General features: G+C 38.3%; 1 protein-coding gene across 1 annotated transcript; it reads right to left on the reverse strand.

The window, feature by feature from the left end:
• Positions 1-2,409: 2,409 nt before the first annotated feature.
• Positions 2,410-5,901, reverse strand: LOC130954644 (probable polygalacturonase). Its single transcript, XM_057881400.1, has 5 exons — positions 5,267-5,901; positions 4,393-4,513; positions 3,824-3,998; positions 3,500-3,570; positions 2,410-3,388 (listed from the first exon to the last, which is right to left on the reverse strand). Exons 1-5 carry the CDS (start codon positions 5,723-5,725, stop codon positions 2,751-2,753), a joined length of 1,464 nt encoding a protein of 487 aa, XP_057737383.1. The 5' UTR covers positions 5,726-5,901; the 3' UTR covers positions 2,410-2,750.
• Positions 5,902-23,414: the final 17,513 nt, after the last annotated feature.

Genomic DNA, 23,414 nt, shown 5'->3' on the forward strand with positions numbered 1-23,414 from the left:
TCGAAGGCGGGCTTGAAAAGGATGTCCGCCGAGCTTCCTTGGTCTACTAGGGTTCTGTGGAGATGGGCGTTGGCTAGGATCATAGTTATCACCACGGGGTCATCATGCCCGGGGATTATCCCTTGCCCATCTTCTTTCGTGAATGAGATAGTGGGGAGGTCGGGTGTCTCATCCCCGACCTGATAGACTCTTTTGAGATGTCTTTTGCGAGAAGATTTGGTGATCCCACCTCCCGCAAATCCTCCTGAGATCATGTGGATATGTCTCTCTGGGGTTTGTGGTGGCGGATCTCTCCTGTCCATGTCATCCCGCTTTCTCTTTCCATGGATGTCCGACCTCTCCATGAGATATCTATCAAGCCGGCCTTCTCTAGCCAGCTTTTCTATCACATTTTTGAGGTCGTAACAGTCGTTGGTGGAGTGACCATATATTTTATGGTACTCACAATACTCGCTGCGACTTCCCCTTTTTTGTTTTTAATAGGTCTTGGGGGTGGCAGCCTTTCAGTGTTGCATATCTCTCTGTATACATCCACTATAGAAGTCTTTAGAGGAGTATAAGAGTGATACTTTCTGGGCCTTTCGAGACCGGGTTCTTCCTTCTTCCTGACTTCCCTTTCCCTCTCCCTAGGGGAGGAAGTGGGTCCAGGTCGTGAACCTAGGTCTCTTAATTTGGCATTCTCTTCCATGTTGATGTACTTCTCGGCCCTTTCTTGTACATCACTTAGAGAGACGGGGTGTCTTTTAGATATGGACTGTGAGAAGGGACCTTCTCTAAGTCCATTGACTAACCCCATTATTACTGCCTCCGTGGGCAGGTCTTGGATTTCTAAACATGCTTTATTGAACCTTTCCATATAGGCTCGTAGAGATTCTCCGACCTCCTGTTTTATCCCCAGGAGGCTCGGTGCATGTTTTACCTTATCTTTTTGGATTGAGAACCTCATCAAGAATTTTCTTGAGAGGTCTTCAAAACTGGTGATGGATCTTGGGGGAAGGCTATCGAACCACTTCATCGCTGCTTTCGACAAAGTGGTCGGGAAAGCCTTGCATCTCGTAGCGTCGGAGGCGTCAGCTAGATACATCCGACTTTTGAAGTTGCTAAGATGATGCTTTGGATCCGTAGTTCCATCATAGAGGTCCATATCAGGGCTTTTGAAGTTCGTTGGAACTTTTGCCCTCATTATGTCCTCGCTGAAAGGATCTTCTCCGCCTGGGGGTTGATCTTCTCCTTCGTCGCGGGAGTTCTTGAGAGAGGATTCTAGCTGCAAGAGTTTTCTTTCCAACTCTCTTCGCCGTTCCATCTCTTCCTTAAGGTACCTTTCGGTTTCCTTTTGCCTCTCCCGCTCTTGTTCCAATTGCTCCAGGCGGCTATGGACTAGTCCCATCAATTCTGTTACGTGGGATGGTCCACCCTTTTCTGATTCACGTCCATCTGAGAAGTTTACCTTTGGATTCTTCATTCCAGAGGTACCCTCTCTGTGTTGGTCGTTATCTTGATGTTGGGCTGTGTCTTCATTGTCGTTGCCCAGGCCTAGATTCTCTTGCTCAGAATCTGTTTCAACATGGCCTTCTTCATGGGATCTTTCTGCCATCAAGGGATGATCTCTCGGTCCCCGGCAACGGCGCCAATGTTACGGTGGGTAACCGGAGATTAGTCCAATGGATGGCGTACGGCGGCCCAAGTGTATGATGGAGGAGGACTCCGTGTGGGTCCGCAACTCGGGAGGCTCCGTCCGACTTGTGCTCGCGTGTGAATGGGGGGTGGTACCTGCAAAGACACTCCGATGCCTAAGTTAGCAAGGGTGTGAGCAGGTCTTAGAGAGTATTGGACTTAGGAATACCTGAGGTGTGTCAGTGTACTTATAGTGGTGAGCCAATAACCACCGTTGGAGTAGTGCCGTATCTTTAGGATAATAACCGTCCCACTATCTTAGGGAGGTTAAGATATGGCTTTAGGAAGTGGTTAGAGAGATTTTAGGGGCGGTTACTCATTTGAATGGGTGTTTACCTGCCAGCTAATCTCACAACCGACTTCTTCGTACCAAGTCGGGGTGGACACCGACCTCTTGAGTAGAGGTGGGTGCTTTGCTAGGCTTAATCTAATGGATCAGGCCTTTCGATTGGACCTGGGCCCTTAACATTGGGCCAGGGTATGAACAGAAAGGTAGCAGTATTGTTTCTCCCTTACAAAGTAGTGCTAGTACATGTCATCTGATCTAATCCCAACACATGAAACATAAAGCCATGTTCCATCTCCATTATTAAAATTTCTCATGAGTATACCTTTTTCTATTTAAAAAATGATTTTCTATGATCCAAAAATTTCACACATTCAGTGTAGTCAACCGTGGGAACTCTTTCCAATGAAAAAACAGCCTGTACAAGAGTAATAAACAATTATAAAAAAAAAAAAAAAGCAGCACTAGCAGAAAACTCATTTCATCGGTCACACCCCAAAGCCTAACTCCACGTTCAACAGCCACCAACCATGGCTAAAAAGGGGTCACATACCAATAAAAATTGGTACCCTGCACGTTCCAATCTCAAAAAACACCGATCAGATCTTGTGCCCATGCCACCCATGGAAGGAAGATGTCAGATTAAATTAGGCTTCATTCAAAATCCCAATTCAATTTAGCTCATTTTTACTTATCCACCAAGATTCTGATTTCTGCATTAGCAAGGCTCATTCGTAGTCTCGTACTTCTTCAAGTAATTTGTATAAAACCGTTGGGTTTTTACCCATTGTCAAGAAGGTGAACACCATGATGAATCACTGCTAGTGTTCTTTAAATCGGGGCATGGAACAGGAAACACCTTAGTGGCAAAACCAGATACATATTCACAATGCCATTTTGTGGATGCGGCAATTCCATGCAGTGTGATATTCTTGAAGCATAAGCCTTCAAATGATGACCCCTCTATACCTTCTAAAACCGGTGCTTTGGTCGAATTCACACTGACAATGTTGCTTATAGAGATGTCCTTAAATCTTGGAACAGCATTTGGATCCCACCCATCATCCGGGTGATCATTTGAACCTCTACTGAACCTAATTGGTATCTTCACTCTTTCCATTTTTATGTTGCTTATGCTAACATTGGATATATAGCCACCTCTACCCTTATCGGATTTCACCCGAACACCAGCTGCAGAATCCCACACATGTAGATCCTCAATTGTGATATTCGAAATTCCTCCGGACATCTCACTGCCTATTCCAACTCCGGAACAAGTTGGGGTTGTGCCTGAGACTCTCCTCACTATGATATTTGTGCTAGGATGCGCCATGGTGATTCCATATTGATCCCAACCACTCTTGATGGCTACTAGATCATCTCCACTTTCTATGTAGTTATCTTCTATGCATACGTTGGTGCTTGAGTCTGTATCATCAGGAAGGAAAACTCACTAGACTATTGCTTGATTTATACTGAACATTTTGTCCTCGATTTCGTGCATTACAAAGGAAATGGATTGGGAAAAAATGGACAAACCTGGGTCTATGCCATCGGTATTTGGGGCATTAAGAGGAGCCAAGATTGTCATCCCTTTGATCACAACATTTCTGAAACAAAGCAATCTTGTCAGTTAAATCACTTTCCTAAGTGTTTGTTGTCCAAAAGCCAAATACAAGGAGGCCACAATTAATTTTAGTTTTAAATTGATGCACTCAAATTGAACTTGCTACAACTCCAATTGTGCACAATGCAGAAGATCCCCAATCAGTTGAATTGAAACATTGGTGAATTCAACTAAAAATACATTAGAACTTAGAACACACTATAGCAGAAGAGACAAATAGCCAAAAAGGATGGTACCTGCAGTAAACAGGATGAATGGTCCAAAAAGGAGAATTTCGAAAGGTGAGGTTTGATATGAGAACATTTTCGGAGTTAATTAGTTCAAGGAGGTGGCCTCTTGTGTGCTCCAATGTTCTGTTCCACCAAAGTTCCCACCACATCTTCCCTTGACCATCAACTGTCCCATTATCTCCTACATAAAACAAAACGTAAATATTTACATGTCTATAAAAACAAAAAAAAAATTGTGGGGTTACCAAAATAAATGATTCACCAGTTTAACCTTCAATTTATTGTTTCGGGAATTCAAGCATTTTCTGACTTTTTTAAAAAAGGACATGAATATACCCCCTTTCGACATTTGGTCTTCAAAATCAAACCTGCTTTTTCTGCAATACATAGGTCCTGTCCCACACATTACGGTGCCCGTGCTCTTGGCCACTAGCACCAATCACGGGACCCTTTATTTAAAACTATTTAAATAACCCCCCATAAAAAGAAAGAAAAAAAAGTACTTTTTCATACTTAATTTGTTGTTAAGAAAAGTAATTGAAAGTAAAAAAGGAAAATAGGTTCACAAGTTTTACCTGTGATGATAACATTCTTGATGCCATTTCCATGTATAAGGCTAATATGTCTTCCTCCTAACCTCTCTCTTCCTCTTCCATAAGATGGCAACGGCTCAATTATAGGCCATTCTTTTACGTCCTGGCAATTGAAAATTTTAACATTGAACAACTAGCAGTACTTTCAGCAATTGGCACAATTAATTAATTAATTAATTAATTAATTAATTAACACAAAGCTAAAAGCCTAAGGACAGAATAAATGAACAAAAAAGACCCACCAAGAATCAAGGTACAGAAGCATTATTATTTGGACGGTTCCATGTGATTGTTGATCCTAACCATATGTAGTGAAAGAACAAACTATTCAAAAAGCTAAATCCCGCAGAAAGCTCCAAGAAAAACCGAAAATCATATGATTTTCTTATAAATTTTTTTTTAAAAAAAAAGAGTAACTCAAAGATCAAGAACATTCGTTTTTTTATGAGTAACTTTTTAGGCCCACATTAAATGAAAAGGGACAGAAACCGAAATCACATGCAGATCCCTGAGCTGGTTTTGATGAATTCGCACATAGACAGTAGAAAAACACCAAATATTTGGGTTAGGTTCATCTAGTGTAGTTAAATACAGTAGTAATAAACAAAAATAAAAATAGAAGACGTAGCTATTTAATACTTTATACACTGAAATTAAATAAATTTACTCTTCAGGATCTCCCGTAGCAAGAGCCATTTCACGTAAAATACTATTACGATAAACATAACTGCAACTTTAATTCAGAAATGGGCATATATAGCAAGATTAACAGTAAAAATAAAAAACAGAGACGAAATCAAAGTTGATAAAAAACAAAGAAAAGAACGTGAAGATCGAAAAAGTGGGGACACCTGACCTGAGAGGCCAAAAGAAGAGCACCTTGGTTCAAGAAAAGGGTGAAATCAGAGGTGAGATTGAAGGGAGCGGTGAGCCAAGTTCCGTTAGGGATATTAAGCTGGGACCCACCACGGTGTTGAAAGCGCTGCATGTAGCGAATGGCTCTCCTGAAGGCTTCGGTATTGGATGTTTTGCCGTCGCCGACGCCGCCGAAGTCCTTGATGGACATGACGAGCTTCCTCTTTGGAAGCGCCCTGAAGAAACCGGAGCATGTGATCGGATCCGATGCGGAGGAGGAAGGGACGGGTCGTTGCGGGCGAATGAGGGCCCAGTTGGGAGGAAAGAGGTAGGGAGTGGTGGTGGAGAGCTGAATGGAGAAGATGGTGATGAGGGTAAAGAGGAGAAAGAGGATGGACCATGAGGGTCTTGCACATGATCCTATCGTCACGCTTTGAAAGTTTGTTTTCTCCGATTCCATATTGACGGAGGAGTGGGTTGTGGCGGTGGCGCAAGGGATGCGTGTATAGCTGATGGTTTTGACTTTTGATGTGAGGGAGGTGCCCAAAATTGAGAGAATTTGTTTCTTGAATCTACTACGGAAGGAGTGTGGGGTGGATGGGTGGGTCCGCCTTTGGAAACTCACAGAAAATACTTCTCATACGGTTGTGATTTTGTCTCCTGGGGTGTTCTAACTCTTTCCTTTGTACAACTGGACAACCATTTTGTTCAGAACAAGGTTATACGAGGAATAAAATTTATTATTTTTGTTCGATATTTATTAATTTTAAATATTATAGACTAAATTTTAAATTTTAATAGTATAAATATAAAGTATTATCTTAGTTAATATTAATAAAAATGATTAATGTTTAATATTTTTATTTATTATTTTATACGTTAAAAATAAGGTTAAGTATGATTTTGGTCTATGTTAAAAAAGTTTTTCGTTTTCAACATTTTTTTGCATACAAAATCGTTCTTAAGGTTTGAAATTAAGTTTTAAAATTGTCCATTGTATTTAAATATTAAAATTTTGGATCAAACTAGTATTTTTACTCATAATAACATTATGGAAATATAAATTTTTTAAAATTACGATCCATTTTATTCTGACAGTATAAATTATGCATGACATAAAAGATTTATAAAATCAAACTACTTTTGCAAAAAAAAGTTGTAAACTAATAACAATCTCCGGCTAAGAAGACCAATATCTCTGTAGATAAAAAATCAAATAATATGATTTTTAGTTATTATTTTTACATAAAAAGTATAATTTTTATTAATAATTAATTTTAATATTTGTTATTTAAACTTTAAAATAATTTAACATGTATACTTTTATATTTAATTAGGTGTTAAGTCTGTTGTACAAATAAAAATAATTAATTTTTATACTTACTATTTAAAAATAATATTTTTTCTCTATGTATATAAAAATATAATTAGATATTAGCATAAAAAAATCATACTGCTAGTTATAAAATTAACTCAAAATTAATTTTTTTAAACAATTATATTTTGATTCTAACTTTTAATTATAACATTAGTATTCTTTCCAAATTATATATAATAAATATTTGAAAGAAGAGAAATGAAAATATAGATTAAAAAGATAAGCAATGAAAATTTAAAAAATATGTATATAATAATAATATTTTTTATTTAAATTATATCATTTTGTTACTTTTGTTTTCTGTAAAACAGAAAGGTAGAAAAAATAGAGAATGAAAGAAAAGAGAGAGAAAGATAAAGATGAAGAATGAGAATGAGAGTGAGAGTTTGTTAATTTTAGAAGAAAAAATTTATTTTGATTTGTCAAATTACTAATATAAAATATAAAATATATATAGAGTGAAAATGATAGAGAGAAATAGAAAAACGGAGAAAGGTAGATGAAATAATTTAGGAAGGAAATTTATTAATTTTGGAAAAAAATATTTTTCTCAATTTTAATAAGAGAGTGTCATGTGATATATTTGGTTATTAAATTAGATAGTAATATATGATACATAATATAGGTATATTTCAATTTTAATTTTAAAACAATTAAAGAATGTCATGTTGCACATTTTGATTGTCAAATAAGTAATTAGTCATTGATATTGATAATGATATATATATAAGAGATAGAGTGGTTGAATGAATGAAAGAGATAAAGAAAAGAAGATAGAGGAGAGGAGAACTCTTTAATTTTGGAGAAAAAGATTTAATTTCAATTACAATGAGAGAGTGACATGTGGTACATTTTGGTTGTAAAATTAGTAAGGAAGAGGGAGGAGAATTCCTTATGGAGGTAAAGATTTGATTCCAATTGCAATAAGAGAGTGACATGTGGAACATTTTAATTGTAAAATTAGTAAGGAATAGGAGAGAATTCCTTAATTTTGGAGGGAAATGTTTGATTCCAATTGCAATAAGAGAGTGACATGTGGCACATTTTGGTTGTAAAATTAGTAAGGAAAGGGGAAGAATTCTTAAAACACATAGGACCACCCTTGGATGGTCTATCAGTGACCTTAAAGGCATTAGTCTTGCCCGATGCATGCATAAAATCCTGCTAGAGGATAATACCAAACCAGTGGTACAACCACAGAGACGATTGAATCCAGCCATGAAGGAAGTAGTGCAGAAGGAGGTCACTAAACTATATGAGGCTGGGATTATTTATCCCATTTCTGACAGTCCATGGGTGAGTCCTGTCCAGGTTGTTCCTAAGAAGGGAAGAATGACAGTGGTTCACAATGAAAAGAATGAACTGATCCCAAAAAGGACAGTCACAAGGGGTCATATATGCATTGATTATAGAAAACTCAATGACGCCACCAGGAAAGATCACTTTCCTTTACCCTTCATTGACAAAATTCTAGAAAGACTAGCAGGTCATGCTTTTTATTGTTTCCTGGATGGATATTCCGGGTACAATCAAATAGCAGTAGATCTACATGATCAAGAGAAGACAGCATTCACATGTCCATCTAGCGTGTTTGCCTATAGAAGAATGTCATTTGGCCTGTGCAATGCGCCTGCCACCTTTCAGAGATGCATGTTATCCATATTCTCTAATATGGTAGAGAAATTCCTTGAAGTATTCATGGATGACTTTTCTGTCTATGGAGATTCCTTTGACTCCTGTCTTGATCATCTAACCCTGGTCCTAAAAAGATGCCAAGAAACAAACCTAGTTCTAAATTGGGAGAAATGCCATTTCATGGTAACATAAGGCATTGTTCTTGGGCATCGGATCTCAAACAAAGGGATAGAATTGGATCAAGCTTAAGGTGGAAGTGATCGAATGCTTGCCTCCACTTACTAGTGTTAAGGCTATCAGAAGCTTCCTAGGACATGCAGGCTTCTACTGGCGATTCATAAAAGATTTTTCTAAAATTGCCAAACCCCTGTGTAATCTCTTGGCCACTGATGTTCCATTTGTCTTTAACCAAGAATGTATGCACGCCTTTGAAACTCTGAAGGCCAAGCTTGTCAGCGCTCCTGTTATCTCTGCACCTAACTGGGACCTGCCATTTGAGCTAATGTGTGATGCAAGTGATTATGCAATTGGTGCAGTCCTAGGTCAGAGACATGACAAGCTTCTGCATGTCATTTATTATGCTAGTCGCGTATTAAATGATGCGCAGAAAAATTACACTACTACAAAAAAGGAGCTGCTTGCAGTGGTTTATGCCATTGACAAGTTCAGATCCTATCTAGTAGGATCTAAGGTCATTATTTATTCAGACCATGATGCTCTAAAATATCTACTCACTAAGCAGGATTCTAAACCTAGACTTATAAGATGGGTATTACTCCTATAAGAGTTTGATATAGAAATTAGAGACAGAAAAGGGACAGAAAATCAGGTAGCTGATCACTTGTCCTGGATTGAGCTAGTAGCAGGGACTTCTTCTCCCTCTACTGACATATCCGAATCTTTTCCAGATGAGCAACTCTATGCCATCCGGACAGTACCTTGGTTTGCAGACATTACAAACTACAAGGCTATACGGTTTATTCCCAAAGAGTTTTCCAGGCAGCAAGCCAGGAAACTCATGTATGATGCCAAATATTATCTATGGGATGAGCCATATCTCTTTAAGAGATGCTCGGATGGAATAATCTGACGCTGTGTCTGAGGAAGAGGCATAGAGAATTCTATGGCATTGCCATAGCTCTGACTTTAGAGGACACTTTTGAGGTGAGTGGACAGCCACTAAAGTACTTCAAAGTGGCTTTTACTGGCCTACTCTTTTAAGAATTCTAGAGAGTTCGTCCATAACTATGATAATTGCCAGAGGGCTGGCAATCTTCCTCATGGTCACAGAATGCCTCAGCAAGGAATCTTAGAGATTGAGTTGTTTGACATATGGGGTATAGATTTTATGGGACCATTCCCGGCCTCATACTCAAACATCTACATCCTTATGGCAATAGATTATGTGTCTAAATGGGTTGAAGCAATAGCAACACCCACTAATGACACTAAAGTAGTGATGAAGTTCCTCCAAAAGAACATTTTCAGCAGGTTTGGTGTCCCCAGGACACTAATCAGTGATGGAGAAACTCATTTCTGCAACAGACAGCTAGATTCTGTCTTAAGCCAATATGGTGTTCGCCATAAAGTAGCAACACCGTATCATCCCCAAACTAATGGGCAAGCTGAAGTCTCAAATAGAGAACTAAAATGAATCCTAGAGAGGACAGTAAGTGCCTCTAGAAGGGATTGGGCTAGAAAGCTTGATGATGCTCTGTGGGCATATAAAACAGCTTTCAAAACCCCCATTGGGACTTCACCATATCAGTTAGTATATGGGAAGTCCTATCATTTGCCAGTGGAAGTAGAACACAAAGCCTATTGGGCTACTAGATTCCTCAACCTTGATGCCAAAGCAGCAAGGGAGAAACGGCTGCTCCAACTGAATGAGTTGGATGAATTCTGGTTAGATGCATTTGAAAATACAAAAATCTATAAGGAAAAGGCAAAGTGGTGGCATGACAGGAAGTTAGCTTCTAGAGTCTTTGAACCAGGATAGAAGGTCTTGCTCTTCAACTCAAGACTCAAACTGTTCCCTGGGAAACTCAAATCTCGTTGGACAGGACCGTTTGTGATTACTAAAGTGTCACCATACGGGCATATAGAGCTTCAAGGTAAATAAAAAAGGTTCACTATCAATGGATAGAAGGTCAAACATTACCTTGAAGGTGATATAGAGCCAGGAGGCTCAACACCGTTACTAAGTTAAGTACAGTGAAGTACAGGTAAAGACATTAAAGAAGTGCTTATTGAGAGGCAACCAAACTTTACTCAACCTTATTTATTTTATTTTCATTTTATTTTTCTTTCAGTCTTAGAGTCATGATTATGTGCATCAGTCCAAAGACAGAATTCGCAGCAGTTAAAATAGAACACTCCAGAAAGAGTGTTAAAGTTGAACACCAGTGAGGAAGCCCTCCTGTGCGTTCAACGCCCCAAGAGAGAAGCATTGTTGGCGTTGAACGCCAGCCAGGGAGCAACCCCTGGGAGTTCAAATGCCAGTGTAGAGAAGCAGAGAAACTGGAATTCCCTAGCCTCTCAGGACCAAGAGGTCCCATGGAAGCTCCACCTACCCCACCTTCTTCTTCCCCAGTGATCATATTTGCTCGAGGACGAGCAAAAATCTTAAGTTTGGTGTTGCCAAAGCTTTGCTTTGTGACTTCTACCACTCTTAAGTATAGAAGAAGAGGATGGAGCAAACTAGAGAGCATGCACATGAGCCTGTGCAGCCGCCTCAACAAAGACAAAGGAGTGACATAGAAGAGATCAAGCACTACATGGGATCCTCAAGGAGGAGCACTGGCCACCATCATTCAGGTGGATTCGTTCTTTTTTACTCCTTTTCTGTTATCTTTATGTTTTCTGTCTGTCTGTTTATTTGTTCTCTTGTTCTAGTTGCAAGATTATTTGCATTAATGTCTTAAAAAGCTGTAAAATATTCCATATATCTCTCACCTTGCTTAAATGAAAAATTTTTATTTGAAAAGAACTGAGAGATGCATGAATTTCAAGTTTAAAATAAGATTAGTTTAATTAGTTTGATATGGTGTCATTTGCTTTTGTTTTCTAAATGTATAAAATAAATAGTGCATATTTGAAGTTGAAATTTATGAATATTGGCTCTTGAAAGAATAAGAAAAAAGGAAAAATATTATTGATAATCGAAAAAATCTAAAAATTGATTCTTGAAGTAAGAAAAAATAGCAAAAAGCAAAAGAAAAAGCATGTTGCAAAAGAAAAAATAGATGCATGTGAAAAAGAAAGAAAAATAGCGAAAAAAAAATTAAAAAGCAGAAAAATCCATTACTGTCCAAAAATTCAGGAAAAGGAAGGCAGATTGAAAAAGCCAATAACCCTTTAAACCAAATGGCAAGGGTAAAAGGACCCAAGGCTTTGAGCATCAGTCGTTAGGAGGGACCAAAGGAATAAAATTCTGGCCTAAGTGGCTAAACCAAGCCGTCCCTAACCATGTGCTTGTGGCGTGAAGGTGTCAAGTGAAAAGCTTGAGACTGAGCGGTTAAAGTCGTGGTCCAAAGCAAAAAGAGTGTGCTTACGAACTCTGGACACCTCTATCGGGGGACTCTAGCAAAGCTGAGTCACAATCTGAAAAAGTTCACCCAGTTAAAGTGTTTGTGGCATTATTGTATCCGATGGTAATACTGGAAAATAGAGTGCTTAGGGTCATGGCCAAGACTCAAAAAGCTGTGTTCAAGAATCAAAATACTAGGAAAGTCAATAATATCATCTGGATTCTAAGTTCCTAAGGATGCCAACATCTCTGAGTTTCAATGAATAGTGAGATGCCAAAACTATTCAGAAGCAAAAAACTACTGAGTCCCGCTCATCTGATTTTAACTAAGCTTCATTTGAAACTTAGAAATTTATTGTATCTTAATTTTCTTTTTTTATTCTACTGTGTTTTAATTTGCTTGGGGATAAGCAACAGTTTATGTTTGGTGTTGTGATGAGCAGATATTTTATATGCTTTTTGACATCACTTTCATACAATTTTTAGTAGTTTTTGTTTAGTTTTTATTAAGTTTTTATAGATTTTAGTATTAAATTCACATTTTTGGATTCTACTATGAGTTTTTGTGTTTTTGGGCAATTTCAGGTATTTTCTGGCTGAAATTAAGGAGCTGGAGTAGAAGTCTGATTCAGAGACAGAGAAAGCATTGCAGATGTTGTCTAGATCTGACCTGTCTGCATTCGGAAGAGCTTTTTTGGAGTTACAGAAGTTCAAATGGAGAGCTCTCAACGGCTATGGAAATCTGACTTTCAGAGATTTCCAGCAATATATAATAGTCTATACTTTGCTTCGGATTAGAAGGTCCAAAACTGGCATCCAACGCCAGCTTCCTGTCCCCTTCCAAGCGTCCAGCGTCCAAAGAGTAGAGCCCAACGTCCAAAGGCCCAGAGAGGATCCCCTAGCTAGTTTTCCACGTCCCAGAGACCTCATAGCACATGGATCTCATCAAAGCTCAGCCCAAACACTCATCAAGTGGGCCCCAGAAGTGGATTTTAGCACTAAATAAACTGTTTTACCCTATCTAGTCATCTGTTTAGTATTTAAGGGTTTATGTTTGTGTAATGGGTTAACCACAAAAAATGCCCCCGAATTATTCAAACGCCGACAAAAATACACTCGAATTTTACTATCGACAAAAATGCCTTCAAATAATTTAAAAACATAACAACAATACCCAACAGTAAATATATATTTTCAAAAAATACCTTAGAGATTGAATTTTGATGCAATTTTTTGCAAGCATGATTATAGAAATAATATATTATTATACATAAAAATTGGTAATTTTTTGTTAAGTATATAATTTTTTTATAATTGTTTTTGTTAATAACCAATAATACTTTTAAAAAATCACAAAATAATATATACTTAACAAAAAATTACCAAATTTTAAGAATAATAATATCTTATTTTGCTAATTGTGCTTGCAAAAAATTACATCAAAATTCAATCTCTAATATATTTTTTGAGAAATACATATTTAATGTTAGTTTTTTTTGCAAGATTATCTAACATTAAATATGTATTTCTCAAAAATTATATTAGAGATTGAATTTTAATACATTTTTTTGCAAATATGATTAAAAAAAATGAGATATTAGTTTCCTTAAAATTTGGTAATTTTTTGTTGAGTATATATTTTTTTGTAATTTTTTTGTTAACAACTAATAATACTTTTAAAAAATCACAAAAAATATATACTTAGAAAAAAATTATCAAATTTTAAGAATAATAATATCTCATTTTTTAATTATTCTTGTAAAAAATTACACCAAAATTCAATCTCTAAGACATTTTTTGAAAATATATATTTACTGTTGGGTATTATTTTTATGTTTTTAAATTATTTAAAGGTATTTTTGTCGATAGTAAAATTCGGGTGCAATTCTATCAGCGTTTGAATAATTCGAGGGCATTTTTGGTGGTTAACCCTTGTGTAATTCAGACAACTTATCATCACTTTTCTCATTATTGTCATTTTCACCATTGTTTTTACCTCAGTATGAGTTTCTAAACCTCCTAGGTTGAGGGGAGGAGCCTTGCTAAGTCCTATGAATTAATAAAAGTACCATTTCTTCTTCTTCGATCCGTGTTTGATCTATCTCTAAGATGTATATCCGATCTTCATAGTGATGAATAGGATGATCTGACAAATTAGCTCTGTTCATCACGCTAAGATGAATGTGCCTGACAAACACCCGCGTCTACTTGGGTTCGTGTGAGTACCTGGAAGAAAAGCACGAGCCAACAGCTATGTTTATACATCTCTCAGACGGTTAATCCGCAATTTTATTGGGGATTTCTCGAGACATCAGTTCAGCCGATCTCTGGGGAGATTAAGGTCTCCGTGGTATAGGCTAGATCCTAGAAGCAGCATTTTTTTATCCGAAAGATTCAACCTTGTCTGTGGAGTTCTGAGTAGGATCGCCAAGAGGATGACTTGCTAGAGCTTCACCCTCCATTGGATTGAATGACCAAGGGGCCTGGCGTTAATTCTGTAGCAAAGATCAATGACCACAGGCAATGACTTTGATCACTTACAGCCTATAATAGAAGAAGATCATTCACAAGCAAAGAAGATAATAGTACTAGAGTTACTTCAGAAAGACAAAGCAACTCCAACTCTCAATTCTCAATCTAATCCTATCGCTTATTCCTTTCATAAAATCTAAGCATTTATGACATATAATCATTTAAGGTTTACAAAATATTGTTCAACTCCTTTTGATTCTACCTGACTAAGACCTGCAAGACAACCAAAGCTTGCTTCAAGCCACAATCCTTGTGGGATCGACCCTGACTCGCTCAGGTATTACTTGGACGACCCAGTGTACTTGCTGGTACTGCTACTGTACAAAAAATGTGGGGAATTGCGTACGCACGCACCACACCCCTGTCCCGTATGACGAGCCAGTGCCCGGTAAGAACTGTGGCATCCAGAGCTGAAGTGTACGCGGGAGTAGAAGAGTAATGAAACTGTCTGATGCTCTGCTCCTTGTCCAGAATTGATTCGTGAGGCATTGCATCGAGGCCAAATCAACGGTATGAAGCTGGAATTCAACCTCAAATCATATCTTCTCAACCATCTACTCCCCGTGATAGCTGCTGAATGGCTCGATATCATGCCACCCAGGTAGTGAAGTGTCCTATAGATGGCCCAATGCAGTAGACCTCCTGAACCAGATGGATAACCCGGCGTGGGAGGTGGAGGAGGTGGAGGCAGTGGTGGTGGTAGGGGTTGGCTAGCATTTAAATGCCAGTTTGGACCATCAAATCTTGGGCAAAATATGGACTATTATACATTGCTGAAAAGCTCAAGATGTTAGCTTTCCAGCCCAATTGAGAGCGTGCTAATTGGATTTTTGTAGCTCTATGAAAACGCGTTTGAGTGCAGGGAGGTCAGAATCCAACAGCATCTGCAGTCCTTTCTCAGCCTCTGAATCAGATAATTGCTCAGGTCCCTCAATTTCAGTCAGAAAATACCTAAAATTACAGAAAACACACAAACTCATAGTGAAGTCCAGAAATGTGATTTTTGAATAAAAATTAATAAAAACATAATAAAAAGTGAATAAACATGCTAAAAACTATATGAAAACACTACCAAAAAGCGTATAAAATATCTACTCATCACAACACCAAACTTAAATTGTTGCTTGTCCCCAAGCAACTAGACAAATAAAATAGGATAAAAAGAAAATTATGGTGCAATAAAATCTCAGAGTCTTTAATGGAGCTCAAATTCAAATTAGATGAGCGGGGCTTATAGCTTTTTGCTTCTGAATAGTTTTGGCATCTCATTTTATCCTCAGAAACTCCACCAAGAGGAACATGATAAACAATTTGCCCGCTTTGCAGACTATCTCAGGACTCTTGAAATAAAGATTCTGTTTGTAGAAGCACTTGAGCAAATACCTCTTACGCTAAGTTCATGAAAGAGATCTTAAGTCATAAGAAGGATTGGAGGAAGACTAAAAAAGTTTTTCTCACTGAAGAATGTAGTGTAGTTATTTTAAAAAGCTTACCAGAGAAGCTTAAAGATCCCAGAAGTTTTATGATACCATGCACATTAGAGGATACTTGTACCAAGACAGCTTTATGTGATCTTGGGGCAAGTATCAACCTGATACCTGCATCCACTATCAGAAAGCTTGGTTTGACTGAAGAAGTCAAACCAACCCAAATGTGTCTCCAACTTGCTGATGGCTCCATTAAAATTCAATCAGGCATAATTGAGGACACGATTGTCAAGGTTGGGCCATTTGTCTTTCCCACTGACTTTGTAGTGCTGGAAATAGAGGAGCATAAGAGTGCAACTCTCATTCTAGGAAGACCTTTCCCAGCAACTGGACGAACCCTCATTGACGTCTAAAAAGGGGAGGTAACCCTGAGAGTCAATGAGGATGAGTTTAAGTTGAATGCTGTCAAAGCTATGCAGCATCCAGACACATCAAAAGACTGCATGAGCATTGATATTATTGACTCCCTGGTGGAAGAGGTCAATATGACTGAGAGTCTCGAATCAGAGCTAGAGGACATTTTTAAAGATGTTCAGCCTGATTTAGAGGAACCAGAGAAAACAGAAGAACCTCTGAAAACTCCTCAAGAAGAGGAAAAGCCTCCTAAACCCGAGCTCAAACCACTACCACCATCCTGAAATATGCATTTCTAAGAGAAGATGATACTTTTCCGGTAATCATAAGCTCTGCTTTAGAGCCACAGGAAGAGAAAGTACTAATTCAGGTGCTAAGGACACACAAGACAGCTCTTGGGTGGTCCATAAGTGATATTAAGGGCATTAGCCCAGCCAGATACATGCACAAGATCCTATTGGAGGATGATGCTAAGCTAGTGGTTCAACCACAAAGGCGACTAAATCTAGCCATGAAGGAGGTGGTGCCGAAAGAGGTCACTAAGTTACTAGAGGTTGGGATTATTTATCCTATTTCTGATAGCCCCTGGGTGATCCCTGTCCAATTTGTCCCCAAGAAGGGAGGTACGACAGTGGTTCATAATGAAAGAAATGAACTGGTTCCCACAAGAATAGTTACAGGGTGGCATATGTGTATTGACTACAGAAGGCTCAATACAGCTACCAGAAAGGATCATTTTCCTTTACCATTTATAGACCAGATGCTAGAGAGACTAGCAGGTCATGAATACTACTGATTTTTGGACGGCTATTCAGGTTACAACCAAATTGCAGTAGACCCTCAGGACCAAGAAAAAATAGCATTCACATGTTCATCTGGAGTATTTGCCTACAGAAGGATTCCAAGTGGTCTGTGCAATGCATCTGTAACCTTTCAGAGATGCATGCTCTCTATCTTCTCTGATATGGTAGAGAAATTTCTGGAAGTCTTCATGGATGACTTCTCAATATTTGGAGACTCATTCAGCTCCTGTCTTGACCATCTAGCACTTGTTCTAAAAAGGTGCCAAGAGACTAACCTGGTTTTAAACTGGGAGAAATGTCACTTTACGGTGACTGAAGGAATTGTCCTTGAGCACAGAATTTCAAACAAGGGGATAGAGGTAGATCAAGCTAAGGTAGAGGTAATTGAAAAATTACCACCACTTGCCAATGTTAAGGCAATCAGAAGCTTTCTGGGGCATGTAGGATTCTATAGGAGGTTTATAAAGGATTTTTCAAAAATTGTAAAATCTCTGAGTAATCTGCTAGCCGCTGATACACCATTTGTCTTTGACATAAAGTGTTTGCAGGCCTTTGAGACTCTGAAAGCTAAGCTGGTCACAGCACCAGTCATTTCTGCACCAGACTGGACATTACCATTCAAACTAATGTGTGATGCCAGTGACCATACCATTGGTGCAGTATTGAGACAGAGGCATGACAAGCTTCTGCATGTCATTTATTATGCTAGCCGTGTTATAAATGACGCACATAAGAATTACACAACCATAGAAAAGGAGTTGCTTGCAGTGGTTTATGCCATTGACAAGTTCAGATCTTATTTAGTAGGATCAAAAGTGATTGTGTACACTGACCATGCTACTCTTAAATATCTCCTCACAAAGCAGGATTCAAAACCCAGACTCATAAGATGGGTGTTGCTTCTGCAAGAGTTTGATATAGAAATAAGAGACAGAAAAGGGACAGAGAACCAAGTAGCCGATCACCTGTCCCGGATAGAACCAGTAGCAGGAGTGTCCCTCCCTCCTACTAAGATCTCTGAAACCTTTTCGAATGAGCAACTCTTTGCCATTCAGGAAGTACCATGGTTTGCAAACATTGCAAACTATAAAGCTGTGAGATTCATACCCAAAGAGTACAATAGGCAGCAAACAAAAAAATTAGTTTCTCATGCAAAATACTACTTGTGGGATGAACCATATCTCTTTAAGAGATGTGCAGATAGAATAATCCGTAGATGTATGCCTAGAGAAGAGGTACAAAAGATCCTATGAAATTGCCATGGATCACAATATGGAGGATATTTTGGAGGTGAGCGAACAGCCACAAAGGTTCTCCAATGTGGCTTCTACTGGCCTACTCTCTATAGAGACTCCCAAAAGTTTGTACGTAACTGTGACAGTTGCCAAAGAGCTGGTAATCTACCTTATGGTTATGCCATGCCTCATCAAGGGATCTTAGAGATTGAGTTGTTTGATGTATGGTGTATTGACTTTATGGGGCCTTTCCCGCCATCATACTCAAACACTTATATTCTGGTGGCAGTAGACTATGTATCTAAATGGGTAGAAGCAATTGCAACACCCACTAATGATACTAAGATAGTGATGAAGTTCCTCCAGAAGCATATCTTCAGCCGGTTCGGTGTCCCTAGGGTATTGATCAGTGATGGAGGCACTCATTTTTGCAATAAATAGCTTGACTCTGCTTTGATCCGATATGGAATTAACCACAAAGTGGCAACTCCATATCACCCACAGATAAATGAGCAGGCTGAAGTCTCAAATAAAGAACTAAAACAAATCCTGGAACGGACTGTAAGTACCCGTAGAAGGGATTGGGCAAGAAGTCTGGATGATGCTCTGTGGGCATACAGAACTGCATTCAAAACTCCTATAGGGACCTCTCCTTACCAGCTTGTGCATGAAAAAGCATGTCATCTGCCAGTGGAATTAAAACACAAGGCCTACTGGGCAACCAGGTTCCTCAACCTTGATGCTAAGGTAGCTGGAGAGAAAAGATTACTCTAGTTGAATGAGCTAGAGGAGTTCAGGCTCAATGCTTTTGAAAATGCTAAAATTTACAAAGAGAAAGCAAAAAGGTGGCATGACAGAAAGCTGTCATCTAGAGTCTTTGAGCCAGGACAGAAGGTTCTGCAGTTTAACTCTATGCTCAGATTGTTCCCTGGGAAATTGAAATTTCGGTAGAAGGGACCATATGTGATTACAAGTGTGTCACCATATGGATATGTAGTGCTTCAGGATATTGACTCTGATAAAAAGTTTATTGTTAATGGACAGAGAGTCAAGTATTATTTTGAAGGCAATATTGAGCAAAATACTCAAGACTGAGACTAGATTAAAGCTCAGTAAAGTCCAGCTAAAGACAGTAAAGAAGCGCTTGCTGGGAGGCAACCCAGTCATTAGCAGAAATTAGATGTTTATAACAATTATATGAGTTTATTTAATTATGTTATTCATGTTTGTTAATACATTTCAGTAAATAAAACAGAGAAATGAAGGTTCAGAACATAAAGTAGAGGAATCACAGAGAAAAATAGCTCACTAGCGTTAAAACGCCAGTAAAGAGGCATTTTGGACATTAAACGCCAGAATGGCTATCATTCTGGGCATTTAACGCCAGTAAAGGTATCATTCTGGGTGTTAAATGCCAGAATGGATAGTATTTTGGGCGTTTAACGCCAGAAACAGCAGCATCCTGGGCGTTTAGAAAAACGCCTAGTAACAAAGGATTTCTGGCGTCTAACGCCAGGTAGGGTACCTGCCTGGGCGTTAAACGCCCAAAATGGCTACCAGATGGGCGTTACCCTGCCTGGCGTTAAACGCTCAAAATGGCTCCAGATGGGCGTTAAACGCCAGAACAGCAAGGGGGAGGTAATTTTGTTTCCAATTTAATTTTTTTTTCGAATTTTCATGTTTTTATTCCTAATTTTCTGCATAAAATGTTACAACTATTCATCTTTCAATTTCCATTTCCAAAAATTAATAATTTTATAAATTCTTTTTAATTCTTTTTCAAAACATTTTTAAAACTCATTTATCTTTCCAATTTCTTTTCAAATCTTTTTAATTCATCCATATTATCTTTTCATTCTTAGATGCATTAACAAAAATTCAGATTTCACTTCCTCGTATCTTTTTCATCTCTTTTAAATTTTAAAATCTTATTTTTTCATATCATGTTTATCTTTTATCAATCATATCTTTCTATCTTATCTTTTTCTAAAAATTCGAAACCCATTCCCCCTCCCTTTTAAATACACATTCGGCCAACCTCCTTGACCCATTATTCGAATCTTTCTCTCCCTCTATTTCTCTTCTTTCTTTTCTTTTGCTTGAGGACAAGAAAACCTCTAAGTTTGGTGTGATTTTCCGTGATCACTGAGCTAAAACAGATCGAGATCATAGCCCCTAAAGGAAAACAAACCACTCCAAGAGGCAAGAAAGAAAACAATCCAAAACTACCTTGGATACATGAGAGGTTCTGCACCAAAGAACATGCAGACCATTACTTCAAAATTGTGTACAGAAGATCAGTGATTCCGGAAGTTAAGTTCAATCTGAAAGAAGACAAATACCCAGAGATCTAAGAATAGATTCGAAACAGGGGCTGGAAAGTCCTAGCTAATCCTGAGATACATGTTGGAAGAAACATGATCCAGGAATTCTATGTAAATCTGTGGATGACGGATAAGCAAAGAATAGATGGAAATGTTTTCTACTCCTTTCGGACTATGGTCAGAGGGAAGGTTATTCACTTCCACCTTGACAAAGTAAGAGAAGTCCTCAAACTTCCTCAACTACAAGATGATCCAGAATCCTTTAATAGGAGAATGGCTAAAGATAAAAAGCTGGATCAAGTTCTAGAGGACATATGCCTCCCTAGAACCGAGTGGATAACCAATTCAAAAGGTGTCCCAAACCAACTGGAGAGAGGAGATCTCAAACCAGTTACCAGGGGATGGCTGGATTTCATTGGGTGTTCTATACTTCCCACCAGTAATCGTTCTGAAGTCACTATCAAAAGGGCAGTGATGATTCACTGTATTATGCTGGAAAAAGAAGTGGAGGTTCATCAGCTGATTCCTTGTGAAATTTATATATTTGCAAACAAGGAATCCACTGATGCCAAATTGGCTTACCCAAGCTTGATTAGTCTGTTATGTAAAGATACGGGGGATAAAGATAGGTGTGGATGAGTATATCCCAGTTGAACGCCCAATCACCAAAAAGGTAATGGATGGACCTCAAGTTCAAGACAACCCCATCAAGAGGAGGGTGCATGAGTTCCTCCCAGAAATTCCTCAATTTGACTATTGGGCCTGCTTAGAAGCATCTGTTAACAATCTGCAAGAAACTATGGATCAACTCAAAGAAGAGCAGCAGAATCAAAACAGCATGCTCTGCAAACTGCTCAAAGAACAGGAGAAGAAATGGCTTGAGATACAGGAGCTAAAGCGCCAGAAGCTGTCTCTTGAAGAGCCAGACATCCCACATATTGAAGGAGCACTTATCTCTCAAAATAAAGGTTGTTGAGTCCTAACTCTGTGATAACTTTTGTTATTAGAAACCTATTTTAAGAGTTACATGAGCAATAGTATTAGAGTCGTTTATTTTTTTTATTATTATTCCATAAGTATTAGTAGCATTTAAATTTCCATTTTTCCATTGCATGAGTAGTACTTTATTTTTTATTTTTCCAATTTGGCTATAATTTACTCTTCTTATCATCATTAAACATGAATAAAATAGTAGATTTTTTTAGAAGAGTAAAGGTGCAAACATTTCGAGTATATAATAAGAAAAATTCAAATTAATTATATGTGGTGGCATTACTTTAGCTCTCTGAATGAATGCATAAACAGTGCATATTTTTTATACTAAAATTTAAGTAATGTTTGGCTCTTGAAAAGAATAAGGTAAACAGAAAAATGTTATTGATAATCTGAAATATCATAAAATTTATTTTTGAAGCAAGAAAAAGCAGTATTAAAAAAAGAGCCAGAAACCCTTTAAACAAAAAGGCAAGGGTGAAATAGATCCAAGGCTTTGAGTATCAATGGATAGGAGGGCCCAAAAGAATAAAATCTTGGCCTAAGCGGCTAAATCAAGCTGTCCCTAACTATGTGCTTGTGGCATGAAGGTTCAAGTGAAAAGCTTGGACTGAGTGGTTAAAGTCGTGATCCAAAGCAAAAGAGTGTGCTTAAGAACTCTGGGCACCTCTAACTTGGGACTCTAGCAAAGCTGAGTCACAATCTGAAAAGGTTCACCCAATTATGTGTGTGTGGCATTTATGTATTCGGTGGTAATACTGGAAAACAAAATGCTAAGGATCACAGCCAAGACTCAAAGAAGCTGTGTTCAAGAATCAATCAGAGTTAAACTAGGAAAATCAATAACCTTATCTGGATGCTGAGTTCTGAAAGAAGCCAATCATTCTGAGTTTCAAAAATACCAGGCACAGCTACTGCATGGCTAATCATCTATGGATTCTCACTTGTGTCGGAATAGGATCTCTCTATCCTTTTGCACACTGTCACTGCGCCCAACATTCGTGAGTTTGAAGCTCGTCACAGTCATCCCGTCCCAGATCCTACTCGAAATACCACAGACAAGGTTTAGACTTTTCGGATCTCAGGAATGCTGCCAATTGGTTCTAGCCTCTACCACGAAGGTTCTGATCTCACGAGTTTGAATGCTTTGTTGTCAGGAGATGCAAGTCAAACTCGTGGATTAGAAACCCAAGAGATGTGCACTCAAGCTGTCGCCCAATGACTACGTTGAGCTCAGAGAGAACGGAAGTGGTTGTCAAGCATGTATTCATAAATTTGAGAATGATGATGAGTGTCACGGATCATCACATTCTTCATATTGAAGTACGAGTGAGTATCTTAGAATAGAAGCAAGCGTGATTGAATAGAAAACAATAGTAATTGCATTAATCCATTGAAACATAGTAGAGCTCCTCACCCCCCACCTATGGGGTTTAGAGACTCATGCCGTAGAAGATACAATATGAGATGTAAAATGTCATAAGTTACAAAATGAATCTCTAAAAGTAGTTTTTATACTAAACTAGTAACCTAAGTTTACAAAAAATGAGTAACTAAGTGCAGATAGTGCAGAAATCCACTTCCGGGGCCCACTTGGTGAGTGTTTGGGCTGAGCTTTGAAGCTTTCACATGCATAGGCCATTCTTGGAGTTAAACACCAGCTTGGGTGCCAGTTTGGGCATTAAACGCCAGCTCTGGTGCCAGTTCCAGCGTTTTACGCCAGAAAAGGGTCTTTGGCTGGCGTTTAAATACCAGTTTGGACCATCAAATCTCAGACAAAGTATGGACTATTATACATTACTGGAAAGCCCAAGATGTTAGATTTCCAGCCCAATTGAGATTGCACCAATTTGATTTTTGTAGCTCTAGAAAAACACGT

Source organism: Arachis stenosperma, chromosome 10 (genome assembly GCF_014773155.1).
Source record: "Arachis stenosperma cultivar V10309 chromosome 10, arast.V10309.gnm1.PFL2, whole genome shotgun sequence".
Taxonomy (NCBI): Eukaryota; Viridiplantae; Streptophyta; class Magnoliopsida; order Fabales; family Fabaceae; genus Arachis; species Arachis stenosperma.